This window comes from Kryptolebias marmoratus, linkage group LG8, assembly GCF_001649575.2.
Source record: "Kryptolebias marmoratus isolate JLee-2015 linkage group LG8, ASM164957v2, whole genome shotgun sequence".
Taxonomy (NCBI): Eukaryota; Metazoa; Chordata; class Actinopteri; order Cyprinodontiformes; family Rivulidae; genus Kryptolebias; species Kryptolebias marmoratus.
Window position 1 is genome coordinate 10421609 of NC_051437.1, and position 19231 is coordinate 10440839.

At 35.4% G+C, this 19231-nt stretch overlaps 1 protein-coding gene across 2 annotated transcripts in view; it reads right to left on the reverse strand.

The window, feature by feature from the left end:
• LOC108232136 (metabotropic glutamate receptor 4) overlaps positions 1–19231 on the reverse strand; it is a 215851-nt gene that overhangs the window by 16491 nt on the left and 180129 nt on the right. For both annotated transcript variants that reach the window (XM_017409740.3, XM_017409741.3), the window contains exons 7-8: positions 6145–6345; positions 80–216 (exon numbers count right to left, since the gene is read on the reverse strand). In XM_017409740.3, coding sequence (XP_017265229.1) covers positions 80–216; positions 6145–6345 — 338 coding nt within the window. The remainder of the gene's footprint in view (positions 1–79; positions 217–6144; positions 6346–19231) is intronic.

The window sequence follows — 19231 nt, forward strand, 5'->3', positions numbered from 1 at the left end:
GGTAGTGTCAATAATTATTAGAACAAAAATACTCTATATCATGCACAGAAGTCAAGCAAACAGTTTAAAATAAGCTTACATCTAAGTGGAGTTGATCTGTCCAGTGCCCGATGATCTTGTATTCTGTGGTATTATTTCTGATCTGGTATTGGTAGATTTCATAGCGACCAGGAGCATCTCCATTCACATTGAAGACCACCGGGGTGCCAGCAATCCCTAAAAATATGAAAGAAAAAAAAATAGAGTTTTGAGAACAAGTGGTAAATGAAAGCTGAAGCACAGTGTTGACCAGTGTGGTTTAATTTCACGGTCTTATTCTCAAGATGTGACAAGATTAAAGGAGGTTGCAAAAAGACTTTAAGTTAGTGCTGTTATGTTATGGGAGCTGACTGGATGCTGACACACATGTTGTCCTGGTGCTTAGAGGAGAGCCGGGGCTGCTGTCTCTTTATGCTCTCATGTCATTTCACAGTCCTTCATCCTGCTTACTACCCCTACTGCCTGTTATCCACAAGGCCCCCACACAGAGTGCTAACGAATGACAGCACTTATTTTCATTACTGCTTTGAGCTCTCTCTCTCTCTCTCCTTTCTATTTCTGCCTGCTTTTAAACCAACTTACAATTCCCTCTTAAGCCTCACAACTTCTTCAAAAATGGTCTTATAAAGGAAAAAGAAATCATGGAATTAGTGAAGCTTCTGTTTGAACAGGATCAATATGAGCATCGAAAGCAAATTTGGTTTCTCTCCGATGACGCAAGCAATCTTTGAACTCTTAGAAATTGAACTTGTTGAAATTTAAAAAAAAAAAAATAAATAAACATGTTGAAACTGAAGCTGCACTTGCAGTTAAAATGATGCAGTATACAATTTATCAAAGCGCTACATCAAAGAACGAAAACAACATTTTTTGCAACTACAAAACAATTTTGTGTCATTTTGAGAAGCTTTACAGATTTTTCTTTTTTTTTAACATTTGGGCAAAACTTGATTATTTATTACTTTCCCTGATCCCTGATCCCCTTCTTTGTTATGTTATAAAAAGGGGATTTGAGTGCTTTGTTCCTGTGTGAAATGCCACATTATTGATTTTTGATTGTTTTTCCTTTTTCAAACCCGTGCTTCACACTTTAAAATCAGTTGTATTTTTCCATTGAGTATACTTATGTTTCTCAAATGTTTGAGAAACTACCGGTTTTAAATAGATTAGTGTCATCCTGATGTAATATCTACAGAGCATGTCTGAAACAGCAAAAATTATGAAGATTTTCTTGCTTATCCAAGCAATAGAGTGAATTAAAGCTTTTTGGGGTCTAATTTAATTAATTCAACCTGTTTGTTTCAACTCTTAACTATTAAAATCAAGTTGCAGTTTTGACACACAGCCTGCATATAAAAACAAATTGTTTGTTTATTAACCAGGTAAGGATTTAAAATCACCAAAACACTTGGAGAAATCATTTAGCTGGGCTGTTGTGATGCCAGAGGAAGTATTGTTACTAACAATGCTGTTTCAGATCAGAAAAAAGGCAAAAGGGGAAAAGTGCCTTTGTCAACAGCACTTACAAATTTCAATAAATGCACCATCATATCAAGTATGTTAACCTGGGGAACAAATAGTCGTCAAATCTCGTGAAAAGAGGAAAATTTAAATGACTTCACTGAAACCCTGAAGTGCACGCCAGTCTTCATTCACAGCCCATTTAAAACCACTTTACTATCAGATTTATGTTTTGCAAAAACTGTTTTATAAAGCATACTGTCCCACTGCCCACATTTGAGTAAGCACCATATCCTTTTAGCATTACAAGGATTACAGTCTTAATTCCAGGCATCAATAAGTATCAACTTCATCTGCAGTATGTGTGGTGCCTGGGTTTCATCTTTCCTTTAGTCAGCACAGATTCCTATTGACAATTCTCAGAACAATGGGCTCACATGGACATTTCTGTGGTTTTACTACGGAACTTTAACATCCTCAGTTTATGTCCAGAAAGTCTAAAAAGCAAAGCAAGCGAGGCAGTTTTTAAGTAATGTGCAGCATTGATTTTCCACCCATCTCTGTTGGAAACCCATTGGCTTCAGCACTGACGAGCCTTCCAGTTATGTACAGTAGCGCCGTAAATAAGGCAATTCATAAAGAATGGGTGTTTAATTCAGCAATTCATGATGCCCGACAACATTTTACATCAGCCTTTTTCCACTTCGAGAATTGATTTGTTTTTCTTAGAACTAAACAAATATCACTTCAGAATTCAGAGCTAAACTTCTTTTATTTTACTATGTTTATTTAATGCAAATCAAAAGTGACCTGCTCACGCAGTAATAAGCAGAGTCAGGAAGAGTTAAACAGGATCGGACTTGTAAGATGGGACTAAGAGGAAAACACTGCAGAGTGCTACTGTTTCCTGTCAATATCCATTAGGGATGAAAACTTGCTCTGCCAGCATAATTGTCAACTCTATTGTTGTTCTAATCTCCAACAATAAAGGCTGCATTAGCATAAAAAATGTCCACCCATACCTTGTTCATTTTTTTATCACCTGCCAGTGAAAGAAAAAGGATGATAATGTATTTGCCCAGGTGTGTGCGTATTTGTTTGGTTGGCAAAATATCTCATGAACCACTGAACAGATTTTAATGAAACTTTCAAAAATTAATAATCAGATGTATGAATATAACCAGTAAACCTTTGAAGTCAACACAATTCAATATGGCCACCACAGCCAATTGACCTTAGGAAAACACAGATATGGCTATGACGTAATTAAATTCACAGATACTAAGCTAAATGATGATGTGACGATATATACTCTGCCTTCTAACAAATCTCACAAATATCACAAGACTGTGAGTATTGTTTTGTTTTTTTTCAAGATTTGTCCAAAACAGCTCGAACGCCATCCCTTTTCAACATAATATGATCTTAGTTTAAAACTCTGGGATGAAAGGCAGCAGGTGACTTGCATTGTTTGTATTTATTCATGAGTCTTTATATATTGTCTATAAGACAAACTACCTCTGTAAAAACCATACAGTGCATTATTTTCAAATCAGGTATTTTGCATCACATCTTAATGCCCCCATTTGCTGTCACCCACTGTAGGCTTCAGATGCATTGGTAAACGTTTGCTTTAAATCAAACAGACACTGTAGAGATTAGCCCTAATTTTAGAATAAAGAGGCAAATGTCTGTCATTTATCATTAGATTTTCAGCTTGAGAGTCGTGGCATCATCTGATTAACTGCATGAACAATCAACAATCTGGCTGTTGGACAGTCAGTGGGATTTCTGGCATATCAAACTCTTTTGTCAGCTGTCTTGCTGATTGAACAGATTGCCAGTCCGATTTCCGACACGGCTGGTGTGTGTAACTGCACCGAGCTGGTTCCATTCTGTTGTGGCTGGAGCAATTCTTTCATGTAGAACCAAACCAGACTTCATCTGAATCTTTGGGACTAAGCTTCTTCTTTTCTGTTTAAAAAATACTACTTTCATAAGCTCCAAAACAGATTGTGGTTAAAAGATTATTTGCCCTTTTGACATCTATTTATAAAACTTGGAATTATTTGTGCAAAACATAATCTCTTTCTTCCCAGCTGCAAACACTGACAGAACACAGACGGTGCTTGGTGAAATTCCTGCGAAGCTGTAGGAACTACAGTGGTATGGACTCAAAACTTTCTTATTGCTCTCATACGTGTTAAATTATTCCTGTCATGTACCTGTCTTGGGCATAGCCACCGCTCACCCAAAAATCCCACCCTATAAGTGTTGGAGATAAATGAATCCATTATTTTATAATTATCTGTGAGGGTGGAGTAGGTTGGAGACTGTGTCAAAGCATTTGTGTTGCTTTCTGCTTGATTGCACGACCCTCTGCTCAGCTGACATATAATTAGCTCAAGGTGTTACAGCCGCTAACAGAGACTTATGTGGGATCCCATTTTGCATAATTATTTATATCTTTATATCCCTGCAGGTTACATGTGTCCACATCCTGCTTCTGTATGCATCTTTTTTGTACTATAATTAATTGGCCAAGTACTTACTCTTATCTTTTGCTCTATTACAGGGTTTTTTTTTTCTCTCCACCTTTTCAGTAGCAGGTTTTTCTCTTTTCCGGACTCATCCCTTGTGACATTTATTAGGATTTTCAAGTAAGTTTTTGTAAATTAATGAAAGTGGGTATATCTCGACACAATTATTCTATACAATATTTACACATTTATAGCACATGCAGAAATAAACAAGATTTAGAGCTGTCTAGACATTTGTCTGATGCTAAATGCTGACAAACAATGTTTCTCTATTTTTAAGTAGAAGGGATTCTTGCGTGCCAAACTGAAGATGAGCTTTCTGGGCTCGCAGTTTACATGTACAACAGAAGAAATATTGATTTAATCCCCAGCTGATTTTTCTTTTTTTTTTTTAAGTTTTCACACTTACAAAAAAAAAGAACAGTCTAATTTTTGTGTGGTTTCACTTTAATAGAGGGAGACTGGTTAATAGCATACCACCATCCAAAACAAACAAACAAACAAACCATAAAAAACAGCCCACACACATTACAAAAAAAAACTGATTTACATGAACTGAGTACTAAAAATATTTGATCCTCTAGAACTCAGTCAGAATTTTGGATTCCACATTTCCTTTTTTTACTCATTTGGTACATCAATAAATCAACCAATCAGTCACATTTATAACAATTTATATCTCAACTTATTTAATGTTTAGGACTATATCAAACAGAAGACGAGCGAAAATGCTCCACAGTAAAATGTCTCACTGTGGTCATGAATTAGCTCACAACAAAATGTAGATGGATGTGTTTCTAATTAAAATGCCATTCTCAGTAAAATGAGACCATCAAACACATGTGTTGTCCTAAATTATCCTGCACAAACTGGGGTACAAAGTTAAAAACTGGCAAATGTGAGCTGTATCAGTGCAAACACAGAACAATCCAGTGGCTCTGTTTGCAACAAGCTACAAAAAGAAATTAAGTCTTGTTTTACTGACTCTGACATGTTTTTATAATAGGAATCATGGTTTGTTGTACACTGATGATTCCAGCATAGCGCATGTTTTATTCCAAAACTCAATTAACCAATGGATCTTTTATTAGAGTACCCAGTTATCAAACTGTTTAATAGCTGCAGTCCTACTTGTTTTATTTACTTATTTATTTCTTAAAATTTTACAAACTGAATACTCCTGTTTTTAGTTACCTTCTGCAAACAGCATCTTATAAGCCATGAGCCATGACAGCTCAACATGTGGGGGCATTTTCAGGTGTCAGAAGGTTATAGTAAAAGATACTGAATGAACTTCAATACATGTATTTTTTAGAGATTGTGGCAGTCGCTGCAAGGAAAGATTCAACTTTTATTCCAACTTCTGATCATCCTGAAACAAGCACAATGTTATCTGTTATATGGAAAGCTGGATGACTGTAACAATAAGCTTAGCAGGATCCATCTGGCATCTGTACAAAAAGACTAATAACTGCATGTGTCATGTACACACAAATGCATCTTACCCACACCTATTTCTGTGTCCAGAGATAACTGGATACTGTATCTTACAGTAAAAAAATAAAGTTTTTAAAAAGCCTACCACTGAAAACCCACTGGTTGTTTCTGTTGTGCTGCTTTCTTAACTCTCTCTTGTTTCTGTCCAATTCCTTCTCAGTCACCGGGACGCTTCATGTAGGAGATCTCTTGCGGGGGCAATTCCATGCTGACAAGATAAGGCAGGAAGTCTTGCAAAGCCCAGTTCCTGCTTATCATTAGCTATGATAAAACATGCTGCTCTGCTGGTGATTGTCAACCCTCCTACAGATCTCAGCCTTTTATCCTTGCTGGGAGTAATTTACATTTAGGGGCTCGATAATTAGAGACTGCTGTATCCTTATGAATCCTCTGAATGAGCATGTTGTGTACCAAAAACACACAAGAGTTATACACCCAAAGAATACCATGCTGAAATAAACAATAGCAGAGTTTTATAAGAAATTTCATACACATGTCATATAATATTTTGAGTGTTTGTTCTAGGATATACTTACACTTTTTAAACAAAATGATTAATGAGCAATTTGGTTCTCATACTTGTGCTTTGAGAAATGGAAATACACACCTGTAAAGTTGACGTGGCGGATATACTTGAGCAGCAGTGTGCCATTGATAGTGTCCATCTTGGAGCAAAGGCCAACTTTTCCAGGACAGAGGTCTTTGTGCATATTATGCAGCGCGTGAGCCATGGCATAAACAGCATCTATTACAAACTGGACCTTGCCCTCCTGTTCGTAGGACGAATCTTTCCCAATCCGCTCATGATCTGTCAGGAAACAGTAACCGGACAAAGTTAGGACCACGGATGCATGATTCATGCTGTTTTCTTCTGACTAGTTAACTAAAATGTTGAAGGACAATTGTGTCTGGAATACTGTATATGAATGTAATATTATTCAGACTAAAATAAACACTCCTAGCATAATGACAGAAAAAAAATATAAGAACTAAACAATAGTTGCTGGATGTGTAAAATCAAGTAAATGATAACCTTTCAAGATGCCCAATTGTAAAACAGTTTTCCCTCTGTATTTAATTTGTATTCAGATTGGCACACTGAATTAGATGTGAAACAATAATTGTATGCCATTTCTTGAAGATGTCAATCAAAAACATCCTTGTACAAATCCAAAATGGACTCCCTTTGCGGCCTCTCTCCTATTGAGCTGTCGATCACTTCAACCCACTCAAACTCTTTTTGCATCGTGTCTGCTGATATTCTTCGTGCAGCTAATGGGCTTTCCACTGCCGTGTAGGAAATGTGGTTTGATAAGGAAGAAAACTTCATATTGGGACACTTTAGTTATGTTTATATAATCTCTTAGTGTTTATCCCCACAAAGTCATGAGCCACCTCAGATGCATTAATCATGAGCACGGGGCTTGACAGAGCGGCACAGTACGAGAGGAAGACACATCCAGACAGACTTAATCGTTCTTCCGTATTAATGTAATTAGTCATGACAGGTGTATATTAATCATAGCTGGCGTTGTTCTAATGCTTCGGAAATGTGTTAAGCGAGTTTTCAATTATTGGCCTAATGCTCTTACTAACCAATGCCACGTAAGTTAAGACCTCTGCTTTAATATTGTTTATTGAAAGCCTATTTAAACACAGCCTTTTTCCCCCTTGTAGTCAACCATTATTTTAGTCTTTCTTTATAAAAACATTAGGAATATTATCAGATTTTTATATAAAATAGGTTGGTATTGCCTTCAGGTGCAATACGTGTGACAGACATCTTTTGAGTGACACTCAGTGGAAATAAATGAATCGCACAAGTTTTCCACAACAAGAAATGGGACAGATACATGTTTGACCCTTGATCAGTTTGGAATAGTGTTTTAGGAGCAAAATATATATATATTTAAAATAAAAACATCAGTACCTCATATTTCATGGTTATTTGCAAGACAAATGTGCACTCTTTACTCCCAACAACACCTGAAAATATTTGGTTATGATTTAGTTCTGACTTTGCAACAATAAAGTTTTCAATTTAATTCAAAGTAAAATTAATAACACTAAAGGCCTCATCCAAACTAATCCCAATATTTTGAAACCTTTTTTTTTTCCTGCTGCATTTTCTTGTCCACAAACAAATTGAGTTTTTTGGTAAGAATAACTACTATTTTTAAATGAGCTTTTCAGAGATAAGGTTTTTAAAAACTCAACTGTTTTCCTGTCTCTGTGTGGACTTGAAATACCAAGCTCTTCAGAAACAAAGATGTAGCAGCCTGCCCACTCTTACTCTCTGTGCCCTAGAAAGCACAACAATAATAGGGCTGTTTCTACAAGTTTCCTGTGTCTGTCTCCTTTTGTCCTCGCCCTGTCACTGCCAAACTTTGGTTAATAACAGAAGAAACTGTAAACAGCATCAAAACCAATGTTAGGAGTTTCTTTAGCCAAAAAAGCATCATCTTTCCCTGTATTTTTATTCATTGTTAATGTGGGCATTGTCCACACATAGTGGCATGGTGTGGGTATTCCAACAAGGATGAAGATATTTTAATAAACAGAGGAAAAATGCATCAGCTTAAAAAATGTTTAGAATAGTGTAGAGGTAGCCTAATGTCTAACTTAGCTGGTAGGTTCAACACATGACGTTTTTAAGATAACTACTGGACAACCACTTTACTAAAGCAGCAGTATCTGTCAGTAATAAAATTAGTCCAAACCAGGATAAACTAACTTTCAGAACTTCAGGCAGTTTGTAAGTTTCCCTGCCTTGAAAAGAAGCTCACCAATGTTAATGCTCATTATATCTCTTTCATTGTGGAACACTGTGGAAGTTTTTTTTGTTGTTGATGTTGTTGTTGTTAAAAAATATTCAGTGAAGGAAAATGTACAACCACAGAGAGCCAATTTAGCTGCTTCAAAGCAGAACATATAAAACTGGGTTAGGAGACACACAGAGATTAATTAGCACAAATAGTTACTGTTCTTTCTGATGACATCTGTATAGGGCCATAACTTCACACAATAATTGTTGTTTGCAGCAGAATTAAAGTTTGAACTGTAATATATTGAAACTTGGATCTCAAACATGGATCGTGCACTGCCAGTATATTTCTCTTTGAAGGTAAATACATTTTATTAAAAAAACTGTTTTGAATTCTGTGACCATAAAAAAAATAAAGCCTAAAAATATTGTATAATTTCAGATTATTTTATTGTGAAGCACATTGTAACTGTTATTTGAAAATGCTGCAATATAAATGACATTGGTGCAAATCCTAATAACTTTTTTCTTAAAACTTAAATATTTGCATTAAATCCCTTAATTACACCTGCACATAAAAAATCTCATTGTCAGCAACATAATTGTTTTTACAAGCTGCTTTCAAATTAGTTTTTTTTATCCTGATGTTTCATAAACCTAAGGTAAACACACAAATCTGATTATAGACATAAAAGGAAAACATTTTGAGTTCTTTGCATCATTTCCTTCTCTTGTTAGAAAACTATTATGCTACTTAATAGGAAATAAGATGTTTTTAATTTCTTGTTAAGACAAGCACAAGACAATATAAACACTTCAATATGCTGATTATTGGAAAGAGGAAAAAACAGCATAAGGCATTAAATAAAAAGTAATCATGTTTTGTTTATGTGCCTTAGAGGATGTTTGTGGCAGTATATTCTCATTCCAACACAAACAAATAATTTAAGAAACGACTTGCTTTAAATAAATTAATGTTTTTTAGGGCAATCTTGTTATAGTCCATTTGCTCCACCAGTTATTTCCTTGTGTACAACAGGCAGAGACTCAAGCTGATTCCAAATTGTCTCTGTTTCTAAAATAAAACTGTTAACTGTTTTAATAAACAGAGCACAACCGTTTAACACGCAGCAACTTTATATATTAAATAAACGATTGTACAAATCCAAAAACAGTTAAAAAGCGGTTCAGGTTTTTAAAGATGAGATGTTATGTAAACTAGATTCACACGCAGATTACATTCAATCTGAGACCTCCTCTGGAGGGGTTCTCAGATTTCAGCTCTCAAAAACCTCCAATGGAGCTTTAAACCTGATACCCAGTCATTTTCACTCTAATCAACACCTTTATTCATGTGAACAAAGTGGCCCATTTGTGAGCCAAATAACATCTCAACTTTAAAAGCTTGAACTCCACACTCCCTGCTTTTTGAATTGAGAAAGCTCCTTGGATGAGAAGCGGAACGTCTTCAGCTACAGAACTGAAGTACAGTTGTTTTTGTTTTTGTTACAATCGACATGATTGTATGGGTAACAAAACAAAAACAAAACATTTTTTACTGGTCAATTCAATAAATTACTTTAATTTTTTAAAATTAGCTGTTTCATGTAAGTGTGCATTTGTCAGAGTAAAGTATGAAATATTGTATCCTTTGACTCTTTTATTCTGAGGACAGTTGGAATGACTCACATCAGATCACTTTTGTCTACTGCTGTTCATGAATACATATGCACCTTTCAAAGTAAAAGCACTGCTTAGAAGGAACATCTAAATTCCCAGTGGATTTTATGTTAATATGCTGTAGTAAGCTTCAAGCAAATAAAAGACGCATCCATCCACTTGATCCCTTTCAGGGTTTTGGAAAACAGGTTCTTGTCTCTAGTGTCAACAGACAAGAGGCAGGGTGCACCCTGGACAGATCACAAATCTATCACAGTTTAATGTTACAGCTTTAACATCCCAATCCCACATGCAATTGTTATATGAAGCCTGATGTTTAATAGCCTGTTCACCACTCTGTTTATACAACATCCTATCATGCAGTGTGATCTCCTGATTAAAACATTTTCAGTTCACTCAAGACAAATTCCAGCTGAAAAGGTGAAAAAATGTAGCATAGATTTTCACTTGCCTGACATATTTGAGATTTAAAAATTGCCAGCGTAGAACTAAAAAACTGCCTTCTGAATATATCCTTAATCCCAACTTGATAAAGTAGATTGAAGGTCCTGCTTTTATTTAGGTAAAGATTTACTTGCATACATGTATTTTTATTTAAATATCTTTAATTAGAGCAAGCTTAGGGTGGTTGATTACAAACTGCAACTTTGCTTCTAGATGCCACTATATCTTACATCATAGAGCAGAGAGTATGGAAAAATGCTGAAAAAAAATAATTGAGGAAAAACAACAAACTAAACAAAGGATGTAATTCAATAGCGTAAAGGTCATCATTTGTGCTCTATGACTGATGTCACGGCTAATAAGGTACTAAGCATTGAAAACTATTTGACAGAACATCACTTCAGAAATGATCTCTTGACCCATAGTTTTCAAACATGAAACTGCTATGGTCTACCGAGATGTTATTAAACCTTGTTTTTTGGATTTTATAGTAAATCTACAGTGGTGATTTTGCTTTATGGTGGCTGGATAAAAGCGTGTGGTAAAATTTGTGATGAATAATAAAAATATTAAATTTATTTAACTGTTTTGCAGTGCACGGCAGAAGCATGCAACTATTACCATCCAACCAATTCTCATTGATGGATGGGTGGAGATCACACTAAACTGTTAACAGTTCTTCTTGCGTATATTTTTCATTGCTGTTGCTGGGTCACATGCTACACTGTTTTGGCTGACATACAATAAATTTTGTGGTTGTTACAGTTGGTGATGAGAAATGAAGAGACACCCTGTAAAGTTTTGCATAGTTAGATTTTCTGATTCACTATGGGTTGTATTTCTGAAACTTTGCTACAGCGTGTTGCAGTTTGTATTGTTTTCTCAGCTTCTGGATTTGAACCTGATAGTTCTCTGCTATGTGTGCATTTTGTCTTATAATCTAAAAAATGAATTATTAATTATAAATCTTTTTATTTGAATGTGTGCCTGCATGTTTGTGTCGTTCCCCTGTGTTAGTGTAATTGGATGGCAACCTTTTACGAGAAAAGCTAATAAAAACTAATGAATGACTGAAAATCTGTCTTGTGAGGCAAAGTACTTGTAAAAACAGGGGAGAAAAAAGTAGCAGTCCTTGGAAAATAGCCCATCGCTTGCTGTCTTCCATGCCAAATATTTAAATAGGTATGTTGTGCAATTTGTCAGCATTCAGACTGTGTTAGGGATTATGCTAATCTACTATCATACCAATTTTGAGCTCAATATCTGTAAAACTGACTGAAATATAGCCATTTCTGTGCTTTATAAGGTTGATTAGCTCAGGCAGCTGTCTTGATTCAGGTTGACTTAATAAGTTGTAGATGTATAACCAACGATTACTTTCTGAGGGTTTCAGTGAAGTCTATCCAGTGGGTTCATGAGATATTTTGCTAGCAGATACACACAGGTGATTACATGACTGGCCTCTGGCATGAAAGTTGGGTGAAAAAAATAAATAAAACAACTTCAGTAGCAGATGAATAAATGGAAATCTGATGGAGTGCAATCAGCAGCAAAACAAAGTAAAGTAAAAACAGGATAAATGAAAATCTGAAGCAGTTATTCGTATTCCTTTTTCAAAATGTGAGCTATTGATTTTGAGTCCAATGTGTTTGATATAGTCTTACAATTAACTTTATAATGCACATCCAATAAAAAAAAAACATATTCCCAGTAATGTACAATACAACTGTGAGAAGGGTGATTCAACCTACCATAAAGAAGTGATTATAAAAACAATGTTGCTGCAGGGCAATATTTCTCTTAAACCTAATAAAGTTGGAAATGAAGTTTCAAGTTTTTGTCAAAGTTTGCTCTCCGAGTATTGTCATAGTTATAACTAGTAACTAATTTAATGGATTAGGCTACAAATATTTGTTGGAGTATAATTAATACGCATTGTCTAAATAAAACTGTTACCACAAATACCTTTGATGCCAGATTTAGTGTTAATGTTAAAGTAGTAGTTTTAAAGAGCCTTTAAAAATTAAATTTTTCAAGAAATATGCTAAACTTTTTCTCTGTATTTCACCCGATTTGGATGCTAAAAAAGGTTTTCGGCTAAATGTTTAACAATATGCATAAAATACAAGCATGCTAACTGTTTTAACAACAAATCTAGTTTTCTCTGGAAAAGAAAATTAACAAAAAATAAAGTTTGATAGGAAAACAAATGATCCAGACAAATACAAAAGAGAAATCCTTGTCTTGAGATATTAAAAAATGCTTATTTAGAAAGAGCACCGAGTTATGAATAACGTGAATCAACAACAGTAAACATCTGAGGTGTATTTCTTTCTTTCTTTCCTTTCTTAATTTTACCAAGAACAAAGTCCCATTTGTTTACATGGAGTGGCAGGACTTAAAAGTCGGTCTGGGACCACCCTGTGAGGACGCTGTAATGGCTCCAGCTTCAACTTCTGCGCTCCCATATGGGGTGTAGTGTTTTAATACATGTCTATGGCTTATTTGAGCAGCTGCCATCTTGTATTTGTCTACATAAAAATACATTTATGAGCTGTTTGTTGGTTGTATTTTATGTGTGCTCAAAGCCCAAAGTACAGCCCTTGTTGTTACCCGCATAAAACAAACAAAGAAAAAAAGCTTACCTGTTTAACAGTGTGACAGTCGCAAGCACATAGTAAACAACAAGCTGTTACAGGGGTTGTGTACACAGCTGGATTGATTAGCATATCTGTACCTGACCCTGACAACTGAAAAATGTGTCTGAAATGTCAAGACATGCTGTTATTATTCTTAATGGGGTTTTTTTGTTTCTTTTTCCCTGCAGGCATTTTGTCGTACTTTTGCAGTCAAATATATTCCCATGTTTTTGACAGGTTTTTATTCACTTCACCCAGCAGTCATCCAAAATACAAGAACAAATAGTGTGTTGTTTCAATGGTTTGATTTTTACCTTCAGTATATGCTTGTGATCTAAAATTTGAACAGAAAAAAGCTGTTGTTTTCCTCAGGTTGCTTTTAATGTTATACAGTTACACAGCATACACCTAAATGATTTTAAAATGTACAATGCTGCTGTATGAAGACAGTGGGCTTGTTTTAAGCAGCACAGGTGATCTGTTCTGACAGTAGCTGTACTGTATGTGCTCACTGCTGAGATTATTCAGTGTAAATTTATTTACACAGTTTGCCTGAGCTCATGATACCATGTCTTGTACAGACTGGCTGCTGTCAACACTTCCTGTGCATACAAATCTACAGCTTGTACCCTGCAGAATATTGAACAGACACTTGGGAGCTCAGGGAGTTTGTCAGATGCAGTATGCTCATGTGTTAGGGTCAGACAAACAAAGTCAGCATTTATTAACTTATTAGCTTGTTATGCTGTGAATATTACTGAGTCCTGCTGCCTGCAGACACTGTGGAGATGCATCATTGCACGTCAATTAGTTACAAACCTGCAACATGGACTGACCATATTATGCATTCTTGCATTTTTCTTGCACTTTTTATTTCCGCTGCAAACACAATCCCCATACGAGCTGGAAGTGAGTTTATTTTTCCTAAATAATTAAACTTGTGGAGTGCAAAGATTATCTGCGGCTTGATCATCGAGCCACTAATCCACATTCATACTGTTTTGTTGCAGTTTCAGGAAGGCAGTTATCCAAAGCCAGATTTCAGAGTTGTGGAGTGTCTTGTCATAATTAAACCTGTATTTTATTTATTTATTTTTTTGCATTATCTGTGCTTAAATCATCACACTAAAATCATGATTTAAATTATATCTAGGGATGCACTGAAGGCTCAGAAGATAAGACGACTGGGATAGTTAGGCTGAATCTGGAGGAGGTCCTTCATTGATTATTGCATAAAGGCAATAATTAAAATGTTTTTTCTGTAATGTCATTAATGTGAAGGGTTTCACAGATTTCATTTCACAACCATAATAAACCCCTTCTCATTTTATTGTTTCTTAAATAAATGTCCATCATCAGTGCAGGAGGAAAATTAAACTTTTATAATTTCTTTCAGAGACACAGTCGATCAGAATAAGTGAACTCATGGCTGCGGCTGCAGGCAGATAGTTAATGAAGTTTCCTTGCTGTAACAGCCTCAGCCGGTTAAAACACACAGCATGCTTTACACGTGCTGCTAAACTGAAAGGACTCATCAAGATGTTATAGAATAAAATGAATTCTGAACTATATTGCAGGTCAATAAAGTTTCCTCTTAAATGAACAAAATAAATAAACAAAATAAAAATGTTTTTAAAGAGATTTGAAAGGGGTTGACTTTATGGAGTTTCCATTAAGCACTGGAATCCAGACAGCTGAGCAGGGGCTACCTGCGTCCGGTAGCCTTGATGACTCATGTTCACAAAGATTCAAAGGATGAGTGAGTCACTGTTTATTTCACTCAAGTATCAGTCGTCAACAAATGGCAGTGAATCTTCAGAGACTGTATTATTTGCCAAAAGCTCAGTCAAACTGAACATTTTAATTAATAGAAATGCTACAATACAATACCTCACTCCTGGGAAAATACTGTACTCTTTATTCTACTAATATGTGCAATCCTTTCAAATGTGAAAAATGAAATGAATCAGGACAGGAATTCAGCTTCTTGTGATGCTTTTCTGTCGATGTGAACTGGGAGCTTCAGGGCCTTATCCAACCTGTGAGTTCATCTCAAAGGTGGTTAAAGTTTAGGAAGTATTTTCATTTATAAATCATTCATAATCCTGATGCAACAGTCAGTTACAGCCCCGTTCAAAAGGGGTTAATGATGGCCATTGTCTTAACCAATCAGAGTGCTCGCTCACAGCATGTGATCAGGTCTGAGTCAGACGCTGAAACATGCCAGCATTAAAGCATCAGTGTCTCGGCCACCTCAGCCATGTCAAGGCAGAGCTGACCTCCTAAATTCGGGAGCTGCTGTAGGAAACTAAAGAAATGCTGCATCAGTAGGCTACCTTAATAAGCTTAATTGAGTTTTCTGTAAGCTAACAACATTAGCATTATTGACTGGAACTGCAAGAACAGTGTCTTGTTGTGTGCTGAGGAAACTCACAGAAAAGTTTATCTCCAGATTCTGCTCTAAATGCTGTGATTTATATCAAATGTCACAATTTTTCGTGAGTGTTTTTTTTTTCATATGTCTGGCAAGAAAGAACAAAATTTTTTAAAAATATTTTTTTAAGAACCTCATTTCTTTTTTACATTGCTCTGGTTATTACTTCGCATTTTGCAGTATTATTTGATACATTTTTGAAACATTTTTAGCACTTACTACATGTTGCTGTTTTCTTATAACCTAAATGATCTTGATGATGTTGTCTTCATGTTTATAAAAAAATACATTAGTTCAAAAGAAGTCAGTACTCATACAGCTAACCTGTGTACTTCAAATTGTGTGTGTGTATGTGCATTGAGCTAATGAACTTATTTCATCCACTCATACAGAATAGAATAAAGGTAAAGGCCTAGCATTCCTTAAAAGGAATGCATATCACTTGTTGCTTTTTATGCCAGTGTTGAACTAAAACAGATTTACAATGAGAAGAGATGAAGTTATAGTTGTATTGCACAAACCTTGTAAATGAAATCCACGACCATGAGCAATACTGCAAGATCTGTTAGCACTCAAAGAACAGTATGTTCTGAAGTCCTGCTCAGCTACTACATCAAACTTTAACTCAATACTTCCAAACTTAACACTTATAGCCATTTTTGTGTTGGCTAAGGTCAATCAGAAGTGGCAGCCATCTTGGATTAGGTTAACTCCAAAGATTAATGCCACAGAACGTATGAACTACTTGACTCAAGACAAGTCAGCACCTGAAAAACAAATGTTTTGTGTTGTTTACAGTCCTGCTCACCATTATTGGCACCCATTCATGATTTGCATAGCTGAGTGAATATCTTCATGATCATTCATTGGTCAATTCATGTCATATGTGTGGAGGCAGTCCATCACAAGTGATCTTTATGTGTGATTTGCAACAGGTGAGCCAAATTGGGTTTTCATATTGATTTGCAGCAAAGGGTGCCAATACCATTGGCATGGTAAAAATTATGTTTTTCTTTGTTTTCCTCATAATGTTTATCTTTTTAAATGTTTTTNTTGTTTCACTTGATGAATTTCCTTCAGTAAATATTCCATTATATGTACTTAAACTTCATGGGTGCCAATAATGGTGAGCAGGACTGTATGTCTGTAAAATGTCCAGTTTGTGGACATGAAGTTAAAATGTATGACATTAGATTTAAAACATGTTAACCATAGTATACAGTTAATTGTATACCAAAGTAAACTGGGGAATAGGTTAAAAAAAATCAGATGCAGACTTCTCTTGATTTATCTACTTCCTTATGTGTCTGCAGTAATTTCTAAAAATTAATTTAACTAATATGTTTAGTTGTAATTATGGCCTGGTACTACTGAAGGCAAAAAGGTGATAATGTTTTATTTTGTCTGTGTATGAGTTTGTAAGTAGAATAAAAGGTTTGACTAAAATAGCCCCAACCCAAGCCCCAACAAGTCTTTAAAAAAAACACTTTACATTAAACCTTTTCCTTTTTTTGAGAAATTAAGAACTTTTTTGTTGTTTCCACAAAGTTTTTGTGGAAAGACTACTGCTTTATAACAATAAATGCATGTTTAAAAAAAATGCCTGTCACGAGCTGGAATAGTATTACTTTTAATGTAACAAGAATTAGGTGATGGCCTACTTGGAGATAATATTTGGATGGTGTGTTACATTCTGAAATTACAGGGGTAAAATGATTTGTTGACTGGAAGGGGTAATGCATATTTGCAGTCTCAAAGTAAGCCAAGTTCTCCAGCGCCCCAGATACAAGAACACACGGGGAAAAAAGAAAAACTTAAGATGGAAATACCGCATTGTATTCTCTTTGCTCTATGATACACTTTAAATTCTCAGCTGTAGTAAAAGTTAATACCATGAAGGTGCATAGCTTTTTGGCTTTTAACTTGTATTGTCTCATTAAAAGTTCTAACATTACACTGATGAGTTTAACACAGATTTGTTCCACTTTTGTTAAGTGTATAAAAAAGTGTATGCCATGTTTATAACACATAAGAACTATGGGATTTGAACAATTAGGGTTTGTCATAATTTCCTTGTGATACGCTACCTAATATGATATGCATGGTTTTCAATACAGCATTAGGTAACTTAACAGAAATGAAAACAGGAAATGTCTGATTTCAAAAGAAGCAAAAGAAAGTAAAGTGACAGAACTTGCAAAAGACTTATAGTGAAATCTTTCTGCCTTTTGCCAGTAAAACTTTATTGTTCCCAAGAGGCTACTCAGAAGAAGAAGAAGGGCAGCAGCAATTTAGCTCTTGAGCAACCATGGGACACTATGTCGTAAGGCAAGTTGACAATCTAATCTATATCTGGGTAACTTTTCCTATTCATAGCACTTTAGGATTGTGCCTCTTGTGCAGTTTGAATTTTAATATTTGAAAAGGTGCAGGGAGGAAATTTGCATAACAAACATTTTATTGAATGGCTGAAAAGACAAGCATTATAAGACAAGAAAGTGAATGCAAGTTTGACAGAAAACTTAGGGGATTGTGTTATTTATGTCATGGGAGGTAATAACATATGAGCTGTAAACCTGCCACTTACACAATGCCATTGACAGCCTGTATGTGTATTCACTGAGGGTGCTGGGGTTGATAGTACAATAAGTTATGGTTTTAACCCGAAAAAAAAAAAAAAAACTTCAACTCAAGGAGTGGTGGTGGATCAATTAGTGTTGTGATAATAGACCCTAAATGCATTCTGCAACTAGGACCAAGGATGAATAACTTTAGTAATTTGTGTGTATGTTAAATTTGTTAGTATCGGTATCCACTCTGATGCTTGAGGGATACATCAATGAACTGAATGCAACATTTCTCACAACACTCATTTGATTGTGTCTCATTTTGTGCTGCTTTTTGTAGGACAAGATTGTGCTTTTACTTTGCTCCATCCTTTATTCCTCAAAGAATGAGGACAGTTTTGGCCTTGGAGTGAACATACAAAAGAGAGGGATGGGTCAAAGTGATAGAGCACAGGGTTAAATGGGTTTGGAACCTTAATCTCCAGCAGAAAATTCAAAGCTTTGGGCTTGGTTGTGAAACAGAAAACAAGTAAGAGAAATTATTTTTAAGAATAAAGGCCTAGCATTCCTTGAAGGAATGTAAAAAGCTCGCCACCTTTCATGGTAGAGTTTTAGACAAAGATTATCTTACAATGAGGGATGACTACTTTGAAGCCAGTTTGGCCAAACCTTAAAAATAATGCCATATTATGCAATTTTGCAAGATGTCATGCTCAGAAAATGTACTGTTATTTCATTCATTTTAACTCAATATCTTTAAAATCTATCAAGTTATAGCCATTTTTGTGTTGGATAATGCTGATTAGCTGAGCCATACACCTTAAATTGGGTTGGCTCCAAACATTAATCAGTTGTTGACATTTATTCATTTAATATTTCCTGAAAGTTTCATTGAAATATGTCCAGTGACTCACAACACATTTTGCTAACAGACAGACAAAGTTGACTTTGGATAATTAATGGCAACATTTTAAACAAAGATCTTGTGCAATCTCTTAAAGCTCCGAATACATGTTGGGGATCAGTCTCAGCTACTACCACACCAAATTTTAGATCAAAATCTGTAAAACTGAGGGTAGTTCATTTTTTTTATTCTTTCTTTTTGGTAATAGACAGCCACACAAACACACATGCACATACACAGACTGGGGCTGCCCGCAGCCAAA